The 15,413-nt window shown below is 43.5% G+C and overlaps 1 protein-coding gene across 7 annotated transcripts in view; it reads left to right on the forward strand.

The window, feature by feature from the left end:
- AAK1 (AP2 associated kinase 1) overlaps positions 1-15,413 on the forward strand; it is a 184,253-nt gene that overhangs the window by 148,655 nt on the left and 20,185 nt on the right. For 6 of the 7 annotated variants that reach the window (XM_058429163.1, XM_058429161.1, XM_058429164.1 and 3 more), the window contains exon 17: positions 5,073-5,168. The exons of the other annotated variant lie outside the window; for it this stretch is intronic. In XM_058429163.1, coding sequence (XP_058285146.1) covers positions 5,073-5,168 — 96 coding nt within the window. The remainder of the gene's footprint in view (positions 1-5,072; positions 5,169-15,413) is intronic. 7 annotated transcript variants of the gene reach the window in all.

Consider the following 15,413-nt stretch of genomic DNA (forward strand, 5'->3'; position numbering starts at 1 on the left):
CTTGAAGTTTGATGTGCCACATAGTTGACCAAACATATCAAATGTGTAAAGCATTGACTGTTGTCCTTGAAATAGAACATCAAAATGATGATTAGCCATGGACCTGGGTAGGATATAGTTTGTCTGGAAAGAGGGTCACAGAATAAGCCCTGAGAGTCTTCTTTGCTGCCCAATCCCAGAATTTGGCACAATGTTTGGCTCCATACAGATGTGTTGAATGAATAAGAACGGTTGCTTTGTGCCAAAGCTTAGGACCTTGGATTCACCAGCATTAACAATCGAGGTCCCTGATCATTTTCCATCTACTCACCCTACCAACCCCAGTTTTAATGCCTAGTTCTCATCTATTACACATGGTTATGTTTCATTGTTTGTGTGAGCTGTTTTTTAATGAGGTTTATTTTGTTTTTGTTTCTGCCTTTCCACTACTTTATATTTACTCTGAAGGCTGCAAATGGTTGTGTGTATGTGTGTGTGTGTGTATATATATATATATATATTTTTTTTTTTTTAAGGGACTTAAAGGCACAGCCACAAACACATATTTGAGTAAAGTTATGACAGTAATAACATTGAACATGTATCAAGCACATGAGGCATGTTAAACCCACTGGGTAAGTGCTTTTCTTGCTCATTATCTCAGGTGATCCTCACAAAGACCACCTGCCCAAGGGCACAGCTGGAGAATGACAGAATAGAGATTTGTACCTGTAGCCCAGCTCAAAAACTGTAGTTATGACCACATCTCAGGAATCTCATAAACCAGCAACATTAAGCTTTTATAAACATTAAAGAGTGTCTTCATAGTTTCCTCAGTTTATTCGGTCTTCTATCAACATTTGATATTTTCCCGTCTCTCTTGTTCGCAGTGTAAATGTTTGTTTTCTGTGACACCTTCATTCTTTACAAATGAAAGAAAATTATGTCTAGATCCCAGGAACTCATTTGCTCTCGTTTGTACAAAGGGCAGGATGACATCATTTTCTGTAAATTTTCCAACTGAACTGAGACTGTTTACAGATTTTAAACCTTCTGACTGATCAAAGGAGAAACTAAGCAGGAAATGTCATAATGGGTTTGGGAGGATGGCACGGGGCTATATTAAACATTTGTATGGTAAAAGCTGCAAAAATGACAGACTGTGTCTATACATTGGAGGAAAAACAGGCAAACATTTAAAACTTCACGTGGTGCCTCTATTTTCATATGTTTTCCTGTGTATAAGTTACACATGTTCATTTATAAAAATGTGGAGAAATAAATAAGGCCCAAAGTAAAGAAAATAAAATCTTATAACCCCGCCTTGAGAGAAGAGCATTTGCTGACATTTTACAGTATTTGTATCTAGAATTTTATTTCTGCATATAAATTTTTTTCAAATATGACTTACACCGTGTATTCAGTTTTGCAGTTTGCTTTTTTTCTTTTAAATATGTTTCATTATGTCATTTTAAAATACTTTAGGGACTTAAAAGCAGTTATTTTATCCTTCCTTTCGTCATTCTACCTTTAAAGAAACTTAGTTTAAAACCCACTTTAATAACAAAATTATAGAGACTGAGAACAGAATAGTGGTTTCCAAAGGATAGTAACAGGAAGAAGTGGTGGGTGTGACTACAAAGGAGTAGAATGAGGAGGTCTTTGGTTTCATGGAACAGTTCTGTATCATGATTGCAGTGGTGCTCATTCTAATCTATACGGAGAATCAAGTTGCAAAGAACTATACACACAGGTTGGAGGAAGTGAAGGTCCCAGAGGGAACTAGGGGCCCCAGGAGGGAGTGCTTTAAAGGTTGAGAGATACGGTTTGAATGAGGAGTTGGGGGTCCTAGAAGAAGGTTGAAGGTCCAAGAAGTTGAGTGTTGGAAGGTGTGAGATTAGGATCCCAAGGAGCGTTGGAAGTCCAAGGAAGGGCTGAGGGTTAGAGAGTGGGAATTCAGAGTCCAAAGAAGAAAAATGGGGTTAGTAGTGTGTCAGTGGGGGTTGGAGGTGACCTTCCCTCCCATCCCCATTTCCCAGGGCAGGCCTGGAGATGAAGAGGGCAGATACTCACCGTCCTGAGAGTTCAGTGTGCCAGTCACTGAGCTGGGTCTGATAGCAGCTGCTGGCACACTGGGGCTGACCAGCCACTGGGTAGGACATGGCTGTGGAGGTGATGGAGGAGGCTACCTACTAAGGGGATGCCACTGCACCTCCCCATTCACTTCTGCCACATCTGGGCATTAACACCCCAGTCTGTCCCTGTTGCCCTTGCCTGTTACCCATCTAGTTGAGCTGGGGCTGGGAAGTTCCTGCACACCTGAGGAATGGTAGGCATCACACATGCCGCCTCCTCCATATCTGGGCCTGGGGCACTGGGTTCCCACATTTCAAGGGCCTCTGGAGTGAAAGCAGGCGCCGTATGTCTTTGAAGCCAGGATGCAAAGGAGGCGGCCAGATTCCAGGGACTGGAAAGGTCACCAGTCCATCCAGCAATCCCACCTTTGCCTTCCACTTTATCATGCATCTCAGACTACATCTTGCTGGCCCTGAGGAGGTAGCATTAAGGGTGGCAGAGGTGGCTGCTGTGACAGTGGCAGAGTCTATTCAAGAGATGCTGGGTACTGAGTAGGCAAGGGCAAGGGACTGGGGCACTGGGCTCTCGGGAGCAGGGGAGGTGGGGAGAAAGAGGCCCAGTCAGCCACTGACTACGAGAAATGTGGAATAGAGGTGGGTGGGGTGGAAACTCTCCCATCTCATCACAGCTTCCCGGTAGACCCCAGAGCATCCTCCTCATGCCAGAGGCAGAACTGGAGAGAGACCAAGATTCAGAGACAGGTAAAGTCCAAGACAGGGAAAGAAGGAAATCAGAGCCAGATGCCCACAGAGATGCTGCCAGTGATGCCCACTCATGCCCAGCACTTTGACTCCTCCACAAGCCTGTTTTACAGACAGAACACTGAGGCCAAGAGAGGTGAAAAGAAATGTCCCACATTTGATAGCCCAGGCCAAGGGGATTAGTAGAGGGGATGCTGAGTCCCACGATTTCCAAATTCAACCCAGCACCACTCAGGCTGAGAAGGAGGGATTCAGGGCTCATTGAGAAAGAGAGGGATGTCCAGGGAGTGAAATGAAAAGAGGCAGAGAGACATGAGTGGGGTGGGGTGGGGTGGGGTGGGGTGGGGTGGAGGGAGAACAGAGCAGAGGGTACGGGTGGGGTCCCAGAGCCAGAAGTATGGGCGACATCGGCACTGAGGGGAGAAGAAAAGAACAGTACACACATGCACAAATAGGGCCACGTAACAACTGGTGAGCACCGAGGAGCCTAAGGCCGCAGTACTGTGCCGGAGTCGGTGATCTCAGGCTACAGTTTATATAAGACATCACCACTGGGGGAAGCTGGTTGAAGGGTTCACAGGACTCTATGTGCAGGAACTTCTTGTGATTCTGTATTACTTCAAAATAAAACGTTTTTTAAAAACCCACTTTATAGAAAGAAAATGAGGCTTTTTTTTCCTAGAAAGACAGCTGACAAACAAAATGAGATTTTAATTAACAAACAAACTGAATACTAAAATGGAAAGTAAAGAATGATTATGTATGGCCGGGCACGGTGGCTCATGCCTGTAATCCCAGTACTTTGGGAGGCCGAGGCAGGTGGATCACAAGGTCAGGAGTTCAAGACCAGCCTGACCAACATGGTAAAGCCCCGTCTCTACTAAAAATACAAAAATTAGCCAGGTGTGGTGGCAGGCGCCTGTAATCCCAGGTACTCGGGAGGCTGAGGCAGAGAATTGCTTGAACCCGGGAGGCAGAGCTTGCAGTGAGCCGAAATTGCACCACTGCACTCCAGCCTGGGCGACAGAGCAAGACTCCGTCTCAAAAAAAAAAGAATGATAATGTAAAGCTGCATGTGGTGGTGCATGCCTGTAATCCCAGCTACTAGGGAGGCTGAGGTGGGAGGATCGCTTGAGCCCAGGAGTTTAAGTCCAGCCTCGTTAACATAGCAAGACCTCAGTCTCTTAGAGAAAAAAAATAAAAAGAATGATAAAGTGGAAACCAAGAAACCTGGCTTCTGATCCTACCTCTGGCTAGTGTTTAATGTTTAGGCTTCATTTTCTTTTATGGGGAAATAAGAGAATTGTGCCAAAAAATTCTGAGGCCACGTCAAGCTCTGTTATTCCATAGGGTGTATAGAGTTCTGTAAATCTGTATTTTGCCAAATATAGAATGAATGCTAATAGTATGTTAAGTATAGTACAGAGATTAGGGCTTGTCTAACCTTGCAATAGGCAAGAAGTCTATTTCTGCCCCTTTCTGTGTGTCTACCTATCACTATATTAGACATCATGGTGATACAGTAGGACTTAGTCCTTAAAGGACCTCAACAGGGTGATAGATACATAGGAAGTACCTATACACATGTTAGATTACAAAACAGATAGTGTTATGTTTGTTTATGTGCTAATATGTGTGATATGGACAATACCTCCTCTAGACATTCTGAAAGAGGTACTGTAGACTGCAGTATATCCAAGAAAGAAGTGGAATTTCAGACATGTGAATACCCTGGTTTTATTGTTAATTGCATCTCATAATATGTTACAAGGACCAGGTTGAGCCAGGCGTGGTGGCTCACACCTGTAATCCCAGCACTTTGAGAGGCTGAGGCGGGTGGATCACCTGAGATCAGGAGTTCAAGACCAGCCTGGCCAACGTGGTGAAACCCTGTCTCTACTAAAAATACAAAAATTAGCCATGCGTGGTGGCAGGCACCTGGTGACTCAGGAGGCTGAGGCAGGAGAATCGCTTGAACCAGGGAGGCGGAGGTTGCAGTGAGCCGAGATTGTGCCATTGCACTCTAGCCTGGTGGACAAGAGTGAGACTTTGTCTCAAAAAAAAAGGCCAGATTGAATATCTCATAGATACTTTGCTGTTCACTGAGCTACAGCCACTTTTATTCTAGGCTTAGACTTACTCTGTAGTTTGAACTGTTGCATTAATAGAGGGTAAACTTACCTAGATTTACTTGGTGTTATTGCTTTTCTCTTTTTTTCTCTCCTGACTCCTCCTTCCCCTCCAACCTAACTCCAGCTGAAAAAAGGAAGGGTGGGCAGACTGTGGACTCTGGCCTCCCGCTTCTAAGCGTGTCTGATCCTTTCATTCCTCTACAAGTACCTGATGCACCAGGTAGGTGAATAGAACTGTTCTGAGGTTAAGCAGCTTAATTTGCATGTCCCAGGCCTTGTAGAAAGTTCTGCCTTAAACACGCCGTGAAAAGGTTCTGAATTCTAAGCCCTAGTAATAGGCTGCTATTGTATATTTTTACTGTGTCTCAATAAGAGGAGTAAACTTGTCTTGGAGGGTACCAGCCCTTAGCAAAGATAAAATCAGTTCAGGTTATACCAAATTGATTTCCATATTATATCAGTGTTCAGTTTTTCATCCTTGATTGTGTTAATGGTGACATGAGCAACCTCTGTATTGGAAAGAACATTAGTCCAATATGATTATAACAATGGTGGGGAGCCTGTAAGCACATGATAAAGTGAACAAAACATGAATAGTGGTGATAGTGTGATAATGGGATTGTGGGTGACTTCTGTTGAGTTCTTTTCTATAATGTCTTTTTATTTTATAACATAAAAACACATAATAATAATTAGGGAATGGGATAATAATTAATAGGGAATGTGAGTCAGGAGACCTGGGTTCCCTTCCAGGCTCTGCCGCTACCTGAAAACCTTCTGGGCTTGGTTCTTCATCAGTGAAGTACGTTGGACTGCAGGAGTTTGAATATCTCTTGTAGTCCACCATATCTCAATTTTAAATAGCAGTCTAAAAGGTAGAAAGTGGTTGGTGTGTTCTGAAAGAGCTTTTGAAACAGTGATTAGATGCTTCCCATTTGGAGTTCAAGTTGCCTAGGCTTTTCCTTCTGACCTTCCTTCCCTATTCTTTTTGGTGGGAGGAGTGGTGTGGGGAAGAGAAGCCGCCCTTTCTCTTATCTATCAGTCTCTTCACAAAAGCAAATTGTTCCAGCTCCTTAGAAGCAGTTCACAGTTGTTTTGCTTCTGATCATTTTTCCTTTTTCCCATTGTTGCCCCTACCAACTCTTGACCTTGAACTGGTAAGACTGGCTTGGTTTTTTTTCTCTCCCAAAATGTTAAAGGTATTTGATTGCTTGCTTCAAGATTGGAAGTGACTGCGATGTTCATATCCTTTACCAAGTCTGCCCACCATCACTAACTAAGACAGACTGCAGCTAGGGCACCAAGGCAGTTTTTATTTTTTATTTTTAGACAAATTTGTTTACCCCTCTAAGGAGAAGCAAACGCTTTGATCAAGTAGTGCTGTATAACTTTATAGCTTACTGGACCTGGATGTAGCTTAAAAATATCGAAAACCACTAAGGAATGATTCAATACAGGGTAGTTAAAAGGGAAGAAAGGAATGAAATAGAGGCGCTTTTTTCCTTTGCACTCTTCAGGTAAGCCTGGCAGTACTTGGACAAGTTCATTTTGAATAGGTCAGAAAAGTGTGGGCTGTAAACTCCAGCTGGGGCTCACTGTCTTTTCCTCCCTGTTTTGGTAATCATGGGATCAGACAAGGGAAAGAGGTGATGAAGGCATTCTCCTTTTGACACCCCTTCAGGTTCTTGCTTTGCTGTTGCTTAGGTAGCCCATGGGCTGCAGAAGCCAGGAGGAAGGCCTCTGCACAGGGCAGAGGATGAGGGCCCTCAGGCAAGTAACTGTCCTGTGCAGCTGTCACAGGAGTCCTCTGGATCAGGGTTGAAGAGCCAGGCACATGCCCCAGGTGGCTCTGGAAATCGGCTTCAGCTTGTGGAAATGCGTCTGGGGCCATCGGAGCCAGCTGGCTGCTTTCCTGCCTGTCTTCTTGTCATCTTTCCTGTCTCCTGGGCCTCCATGCTTCTTTCATCCCAGTGGATTCCTGCTGAAATGTTACTGGTATACACTTTAATACCAATTAAGCCAAGACCTCGCTTGGGTTTCAGTGGAAAGATCAACTAAAATGAGACATTTTAATAGAGAACTCCAGGAGTGTGTTATTTACTTTCTGATCTGTCAGACCAGACCATCTGTTGAAAACATAAGTTAGACAGTTAACTCTTCTGTGCTTTGGTGAATTCTCATATCACTGAGGGGGCATAAAATCCAGGCTGCTTACTGTGACCTGCAAGGCCCTAAGTGGTGTGGCCCTTGCCTACCCCTCTCATCTCAACTGATAGCGCTCTTCCCCTCCGTCTTGTCTTTCCTCCAACAAGCTAAGCTTGTTCCCACCCTGGGGACTTTGCACTTGCTGGTGCTCAGCTTGGAAAGCCTTCCCTTCAGCTTTGTTCCCTTGTGTCATTCAACTTGTGGGTCTCAGCTTAAATGCTGTCTGCTCAGAAAGGCCCAGTGTGGTCCCACGGGCACTCCCAGTCACATCCCCTGGAACTTTTTCTTCATAGCCCTTATCAGGACATAGTCTGTCTTTCCTCATCCTATCACTCTCTGAGGGAGGGGCCTAATCTGTCTTATTCACCACCTGTATCAGCTGTGCCAAAGACACTGCCTGTATTCACTCAGTGAGTATTTATAGATCCCACAAATGAATGAAATGAAACCAGAGGCTGGAAGCCTTTAGGTGGCCCCATTACCCTCCATTTCTGTCCCAGCTCCTGGGTACCAGACGACTGGCTCCATAGCCTTCCATCTGCACCTCTGCCAACTCCCAGCCAGTCCCCCCACACCCACTCTTTGAGAGTGAATAAAGGAAGGCACAGCCCACAATGTCAGGCAGCTGCCAGCCCCTGGGCTGATGAGAATAGTAGCCAGGCTCAGCAGGTTGTTTAGTCCCGTCCTTTCACGGTATCCTGCAGAATTGTGCTAAGTATGTTATATTACCACGGTGGCTTTGACTATTCTGCTTATTTTAACATTCAGCCTCTAGCACATTCAGTTACACAGCTTCTATATCAAGGCCACTGCATCCTTTTTTAACATTTTTAAATGTTGAGTGAGGAAAGGGCTCAAGGTTCAGTGTTTCTAGAACCTGGGCAAACTACAAATTTGGTTTTACCCCACAAAAGGCAAGCAGTCTGTCATACCTCCAGCCCACTAGGGACACCAGTCAGTTTTTTTGCCTGGTTTTCTTTCTTTGTTTTGCATACATGCTCATCTTCTACTCTCAGCCATACTGATGATAAGAATCAGGAAAGGCCGGGCGTGGTAGCTGACACCTGTAATCCCAGCACTTCAGGAGGTCGAGGTGGGTGGATCACCTGAGGTCAGGAGTTCAAAACCAGCCTGACCAATGTAATGAAAACCCTCTCTCTACTAAAAATACAAAAATTAGCCAGGCGTGGTGGCATGTGCCTGTAGTTGGAGGTACTGGGGAGACTGAGACAGGAGAATTGCTTGAACCCGGGAGGCGGAGTTTCCAGTGAGCTGAGATCACACTCCTCCACTCTAGCCTGGGAGACAGAGCAAGACTCTGTCTCAAAAAAAAAAAAAGAATTGGCTGGGCGTGGTGGCTCACGCCTGTAATCCCAGAACTCTGGGAGGCCAAGGCAGGTGGATCATCTGAGGTCAGGAGTTCGAGGCCAACCTGGCCAACGTGGTGGGACCCTGTCTCTACTAAAAATACAAAAATTAGCTGGGCATGGTGGTGGGCGCCTATAGTCCCAGCCACTCAGGAGGCTGAGGCAGAAGAATTGCTTGAATCCGGGAGGCAGAGATTGCAGTGAGCCGAGATCACGCCACTGCACTCCAGCCTGGGTGACAGAGCAAGACTCCGTCTCAAAAAAAAAAAAAAAGACCCGTGGACTCTCAGTCTCCTGAAGACCATGTGTTTCAATGACTTTTAACATTTTTATTTTATACTTTTAAAATGATTTCACATACAGGTACCTTTGATCTTGTAGATACTGGGGAGTGGTAGGTGGTAGATAATGTCAAGTAACGCCCTCATTGTATGGGTGAGGAAGTGAGGCCTTAGTGTTGTTCTGACTGTGCTCAGCCACACATTCTTCTTATTGCCCACACTCCCCAAACAGTGGAGGTTTCTTTTATCTTTGGGACAGTTCTCAGATCAATAAAGCCTTTGACCAGAGAGCTAAATTTAAGGCTTTGGGAAATATAAAAATAGATTTGAAACTGCTAGACCTGAGTTCTAGCCATTAGTGGCTAGGTGATTGTGGTCAGATCACTTAAATTGTGTGTTCTTATCCTTAAAATTGGCAATACTAAAAACTACCTTATGGGGTGGTTGCAAGGTTAGATGAAATCATGTATTTGAAATTTCTATGTGAATTTTAAATTACTATAAAGATGAGAAATGCTGTTTCAACTTTGGTTCTACATCCCTATTCCCAGTGGGGCAGTCCTAGTTATCATAAAATGATATTTTTCTCTTATTGAAATTAAACTTGCTCTTATGACCTTTAACTTTTGCACAACTGAGAACCATTAAAATAGATTTCCTGGATACAGTGATCGTCAAACTATGGGTAAAGCGCACTGGATAATTGTAGGTTGGTTCGTTGGTTTGTTTTAAGGAATATTTTTATTTTTCAAAGCACTGTAAAACAAATTTTCTTAGAAGGTCTGGAATATGAACATTTGTATGCTTACAAAACTGCCAAATGATGCATGGCTAGTGAGTCTCAGAGTATTTCATTGATGCTCAAATGCTGCTTGTCCATTTATTTGCCTTCTGTATGCATTAGGAAACAGATAAGCTATAAGTAGTACCAGCGTTTTAAAATATGGTAGAAAAGAGGCTGGGCCAGGCTCATGCCTATAATCTCATCACTTTGTGGGGCCAAGGCGAAAGGATCACTTGAGCCCCGGAGTTCGAGACCAGCCTGGGCAACGTGGTGAGACCCTGTATCTAAAAAAAAAATTTTTTTTTTTAAATTAGCCAGGCATAGTGCTGCATGCCTGTAGTCCTAGCTACTTGGGAGGCTGAGACAGGAGGATCCCTTGAGCCCAGGAGTTTGAGGGTACAATGAGCTATGATCACTGCACTCCAGCCTGGGTGTGACAGAGTGAGACCATGTCTCTTAAAAAAGTGTATGTGTGTGTGTGGGTACACACACATAGATATATATTAGAAAGAATGAGGAATTTTCTCTGAAAATTGGGGACTATTTTTAAATCATTCTTTTAAATTGTAGTAAAATGTACATAATGAGATTTACCATTTTAACCATTTCTAAGTATACAGTTCAGTGGCATTAAGTATATCTCATTGTTTTGCAGCTGTCACTACCATCCATCCACCCACCTTTTTTCATCTTGCAAAACTGAAACTCTGTACCCATTAAACAACAACTCTCTATTTCCCCTTCCCCTAGCCCCTGGCAGCCAGCACTCTATTTTCTGTCTCTATGAATTTGACTACTCTAGGAACCGAATATAAGTGGAATCATACAGTATTTGTCCTTTTGTGACTGGCTTATTTCATTTAGCATCATATCCTTAAGGTTCATTCATGTTGTAGCATATGTCAGAATTTTCTTCCTTTCTCAGGCTAAGTAATATTCCATTGTGTGTATATACCACATTTTCTTTCTCCTTTCATCTGTTAGTGGACACTTGGGTTGCTTCCATCTTTTGTCTTTTGTGAGAGATGCTGCTGTGAACATTGAGTGCACAAATACCTCTTCCAGATCCTGCTTTCAATTCTCTTGGGTATATACCCAGAAATGGAATTGCTGGATCATATGCTAATTCTATTTTTAACTTTTGAGGACCACTGTTTTCCATAGAGGCTGCATCGTTTTACATTCCCACCAACAATTCACAAGGATTTGAGGAAACGATTTTTATAACAACTCTGCAGTACTGATCTCGGTGTTCCACAGAGTAAGCAAGAAGACATTCGTTGCCCTATCAGTGCTGCTTCTTAGAATTAAAAACTTTTTTTAAAAAGTGCCTCTTGGTTTGTGGCACTTCATCATCTCTTGAGAAGTTAAGCAAGAGAAGCTGTGTTTTCTCAAAAGTTTATAGTCAAGACGGGCATTCTTCTCATAAGTTTTGGCCTGGCCTCTTCCTCATTTCCAACTGCCGTCTCATGATACTGAGAAGTCCAAGGTTGATCATAATGTGTGTTTTTACTCTGGAAAGCTTATCTTTCTGCAGATTTAATTCTCTAAAATGAACTTGGAATGGGGCATGATGTTTGACTTTTGCTTCTAACTTGCAGATGTCACAAATGGTTTCTCAATGCTAAGAACTCTTTAGAGTGACTAGATTTTATTTTATTTTATTTCTTTTTTAGGGTGACTAGAGTTTTAAAACATCATCTCTCATCATGAGACTTCAGGGCTTACACCCCAACTCAGACAGAACATAGATTTCCAAAGCCACAAGGCTGGAGCAGCCGTGTCCTCTTTTTTGGTGGGGCTCGTATTCGGCCCTTCCATGTCTGTCAGTTCAGCCTGTTCTACTCCTCCTGTTCATATTCCTAACCAGAATCAGAATGGGCCTTGAGCAAGCTCTTGGTTTTATTAGCCTGTGTAAGTAGATACCTGTCCTCTTTTTTTTTTTTTTTGAGACGGCGTCTCGCTCTGTCGCCCAGGCTAGAGTGCAGTGGCGCGATCTCAGCTCACTGCAACCTCTGTCTCCTGGCTTCAAGCGATTCTCCTGTCTCAACCCCCCGAGTAGCTCGGATTACAGGCATGTGCCACCACGCCTGGCTAATTTTTGTATTTTTTGTAGAGATTGTGTTTCACCATGCTGGCCAGGCTGGTCTCGAACTCCAGACCTCAGGTGATCCACCCATCTCAGCTTCCCAGAGTGCTGGGATTACAGGGGTGAGCCCCATAGCCGGCTTCTCTTTTGATATTTTAGGAGAGGGGCTGGACATGATGGCTCACTCCTGTAATCCCAGCACTTTGGGAGGCTGAGATGGGTGGATCACTTGATGCCAGGAGTTTGAGACGAGACTGGGTAACATACAGGGAACCCATTTTTTTTAAAAAAAAAAGTTTTAAGTTAGCAAGGCATGTTGGCATGCATCTGTAGTTCCAGTTACTTGGAGGCTGAGGTAGGATTGCTGGGATTACAAGCGTGAGCTGCTGTGCCTGGCCAGTTTATCTTCATTTTGTCAATAAGAGAAAGAGTAAGAGATTTGCCCAAAGTACTACACAAACTTAGTGTAGAACAGGTCTCCTGTTTCTTAGTACCTTGTCTACCTCTCTGTTAGACCATCCTGCCTCTTCCCTACCTTTCACTTTATTTTAACAGTTCTGCTTATTCTGTTCTCACCCAAGGCATTTGAGTAAAATATGGAACTTCACCCATATTCACTACTGTAATCACAGGCACCTGTGGCTTGGTGACCCCCTAGCCCATTTAGTCCTCTTACTTAAAAGAGACATTAATCCCCTTTTATGTACCAGACACTTTATTTGTACACACGCATTAATTCTGATAAATATTTTTAATCTCAACAACACTTTAAAGTAGTTCTTAATCTGTTTACAGGTGAGAAAATTGCTTAGAAAAATCAGGCAACTTAAATTCAGGCTCTTTTACTCTTTATTTTTTGGGATTTTGCAGGCCCCAGCTAAAATTCCAAAAATGTATGGTATCACAATAAAAGGTAAAAATAAATCAATAAAATGATACTCTCTATCTTTTTTTTAATAACTTCAGCTTATATTCTAGATTTAGGGGATACATGTGCATGTTTGTTACCTGGGTACATAGCATGATGCTGAGGTTTGGGGTACAATTGATCCCATCACTCAGGTACTGAACATAGTACCCAATAGTTATTCAACTTTTGTTCCCCTCCCTCAAACACACACACACACACACACACACACACACACACACACACACACACACACACACACACACACACACACACACACACACACACACACACACACACGTTTAGAGTCTGGAGTCAGTTCTAAAAATATCAGAGTAAGCCTAAAAACTAATGCAAAACTTGGCCGAGCGCGGTGGCTCACACCTGTAATTCCAGCACTTTGGATCACCTGAGGTCAGGAGTTTGAGACCAGCCTGGCCAACATGGCGAAACCCCATCTTTAATAAAAATAACAAAAATTAGCTGGACGTGGTTGCAGGCGCCTGTAATCCCAGCTACTCTGGAGGCTGAGGTGGGAGAATTGCTTGAACCCAGGAGGCGGAGGTTGCAGTGAGCCGAGATCGCACCGTTGCACTCCAGCCTGGGCAACAAGAGTGAAACTCTGTCTCAAAAAAAAAAAAAAGCAAACAAACAAAAAATACTAATGCAAAACTGGACCATTTTCTTCTCTTCAGAATTGTCCAACTGCTTTTCACAAACATTTCTTAGGAAGATTAAATCATTACTAACAATTTATGAATAATTTGGGAGTTTCGTTGGTCTATCTCCTTAAATAATTGAGAATAACAGTGTCAGTCTTTCTACATTTCAGGTATGAACTGTCCCAGAAGAATGGCTTTTGCCTTTCCATCCAAAGAAGCCACTTCTCATAACTCATGGGGAAAAAAGATCTTTGTTCATTAGACATCACTAAGTCACGATATGCTGATGTGAAGCTTGATTGATGTTTTTGGATCTTAAGGAAGACTTCTACCATTTCCTACATTCACCACTCTCTTTTCTGTGCTGTTCTTCTCCATGCCCCATTATGATACTTGGCTTCAGTGTGTTTCTATTAAACTGTAAGGGAAAGGACAGAATTTATAAAACAAAGGATATCAGGGCCAGCCCTTGATGCAGATGGGAGGCCTCCAGGCTTCATGATTTATAGACTGTCAGCATCCTATAGCCTTTCTTGTGCCTCCCATTACATCCTTTTCTCAAGTTCTTCATTTTCAATGACCAAAAATGACCAGTAATAGCTTTAGATGTGACCTCTTCTAAGAGTCCTTACATTTTAAAGCAATCAAAACTTTAGTTAAACCAGAAGAATGAAACTCCAGTGTGGTTAAATATCTGAGTCTTAGTATCAGCTAGCTCTCTTGCTTACTTGCTGTGAGATCTTTGGGAAGTTACTTTAACTTTCTGGAGCTGGTTTCTTCATTCATAGAGGAGAAGGCTGAATTAGATAAGATATGAGGTTCTTTCCAATGCTAACCTATCTGATAACATTACCGTTGTCCCTGGGACCATGTCTATGTGAAGACTCCTATTCCTGTATTGATGGAGATAGGCAGACCCCTAGGCAGATACAGAGAGAACTTCAGAGACAAGTCCAGGCTCTACCATATCTAATCTGTGACTTTGGGCAAGTTGCACATTCTCATAGTCTCTGATCTTCATTCTTTTAAACTGTATTAGTATTCCCAAACCCAGGGGTTTTTGAATAATGAATGAAAATATTTTATATTATGCTCTACAAATGTAAGTGATGTCCATCATTGTGATGGCACCTGGAGGCCCACTAAGTCACTGGGAGCCTTCCTTCCCTGTGAGAGTCCCGGGAGTCCAAGCAGCTTTTCGCACAGCTGTCCACCTTACATAGACATGGCCTGTGCTTTCACTCCCAGCTTTGTGCCTGGTATTGTTCTGTCTGCAGCTCCTCCCTCCCACATTTCTGGTATTTAAGTATTCCCAAGCAGCCGTGACCATACAAGTTATGTATGTGAATAGCCTGTTACTTTGAGGTTTGGTCAGAAAGTAAGCCCCCCTAAGTCAGGCAGTTTACACCATTCTGTCTCACCACATGTACATGTACACTCATGTGCTTCTTTACCTTCCCACATGCTTTTTGCTAATGACTTATAAAAATATTAGATTCTTGAGCCAGGTTCAGTGGCTCATACCTATAATGTCAGCAACTCAGGAGGCTGAGGCAGGAGGATTACTTGAGGCCAGGAGCTCAAGATTGTTCTGGGCAGCATAGCGAGACCCCATCTCTACTAAAATGAAAAATAAAAAATATTAGCCGAGCATGGTGGTACGTGCCTGTAGCCCTAGCTTCTCAGAAGGCTGCAGCTGGCGGATCTGTTGAGCCCAGGAGTTCGAGGCTGCAGTGAGCCGTGATCATTCCACAGCACTTCAGCCCAGGTGGCAGAGCACTATCCTGTCTCTTAAAAAAAAAAAAAAAGGCCAGGCTCAGTGACTCACACTTGTAATCCCAGCACTTTAGGAGGCCAAGGTGGGTGGATCACCTGAGGTCAGGAGTTCGAGACCAACCTGGCCATCATAGTGAAACCCCATCTCTGCTAAAAATACAAAAATTAGCCGAGTGTGGTGGCGCACACTCATAATCCCAGTTACTGGAAACTGAGGCAGGAGAATCGCTTGAACATGGGAGAGAGAGGTTGCAGTGAGCCGAAATTGTGCCATTGCACTCCAGCCTGGGCGACAAGAGCGAAACTCCATCTTAGAAAAAAAAGAAAAAAAAAAGATTGTTCTTCAATTCCTGTTCTTTCCACCTCCTCAGTCAAGCCAAAAGGCATAGATGTG

The sequence above is a fragment of the Hylobates moloch genome, unplaced genomic scaffold (assembly GCF_009828535.3).
Source record: "Hylobates moloch isolate HMO894 unplaced genomic scaffold, HMol_V3 SCAFFOLD_15, whole genome shotgun sequence".
Classification (NCBI taxonomy): Eukaryota; Metazoa; Chordata; class Mammalia; order Primates; family Hylobatidae; genus Hylobates; species Hylobates moloch.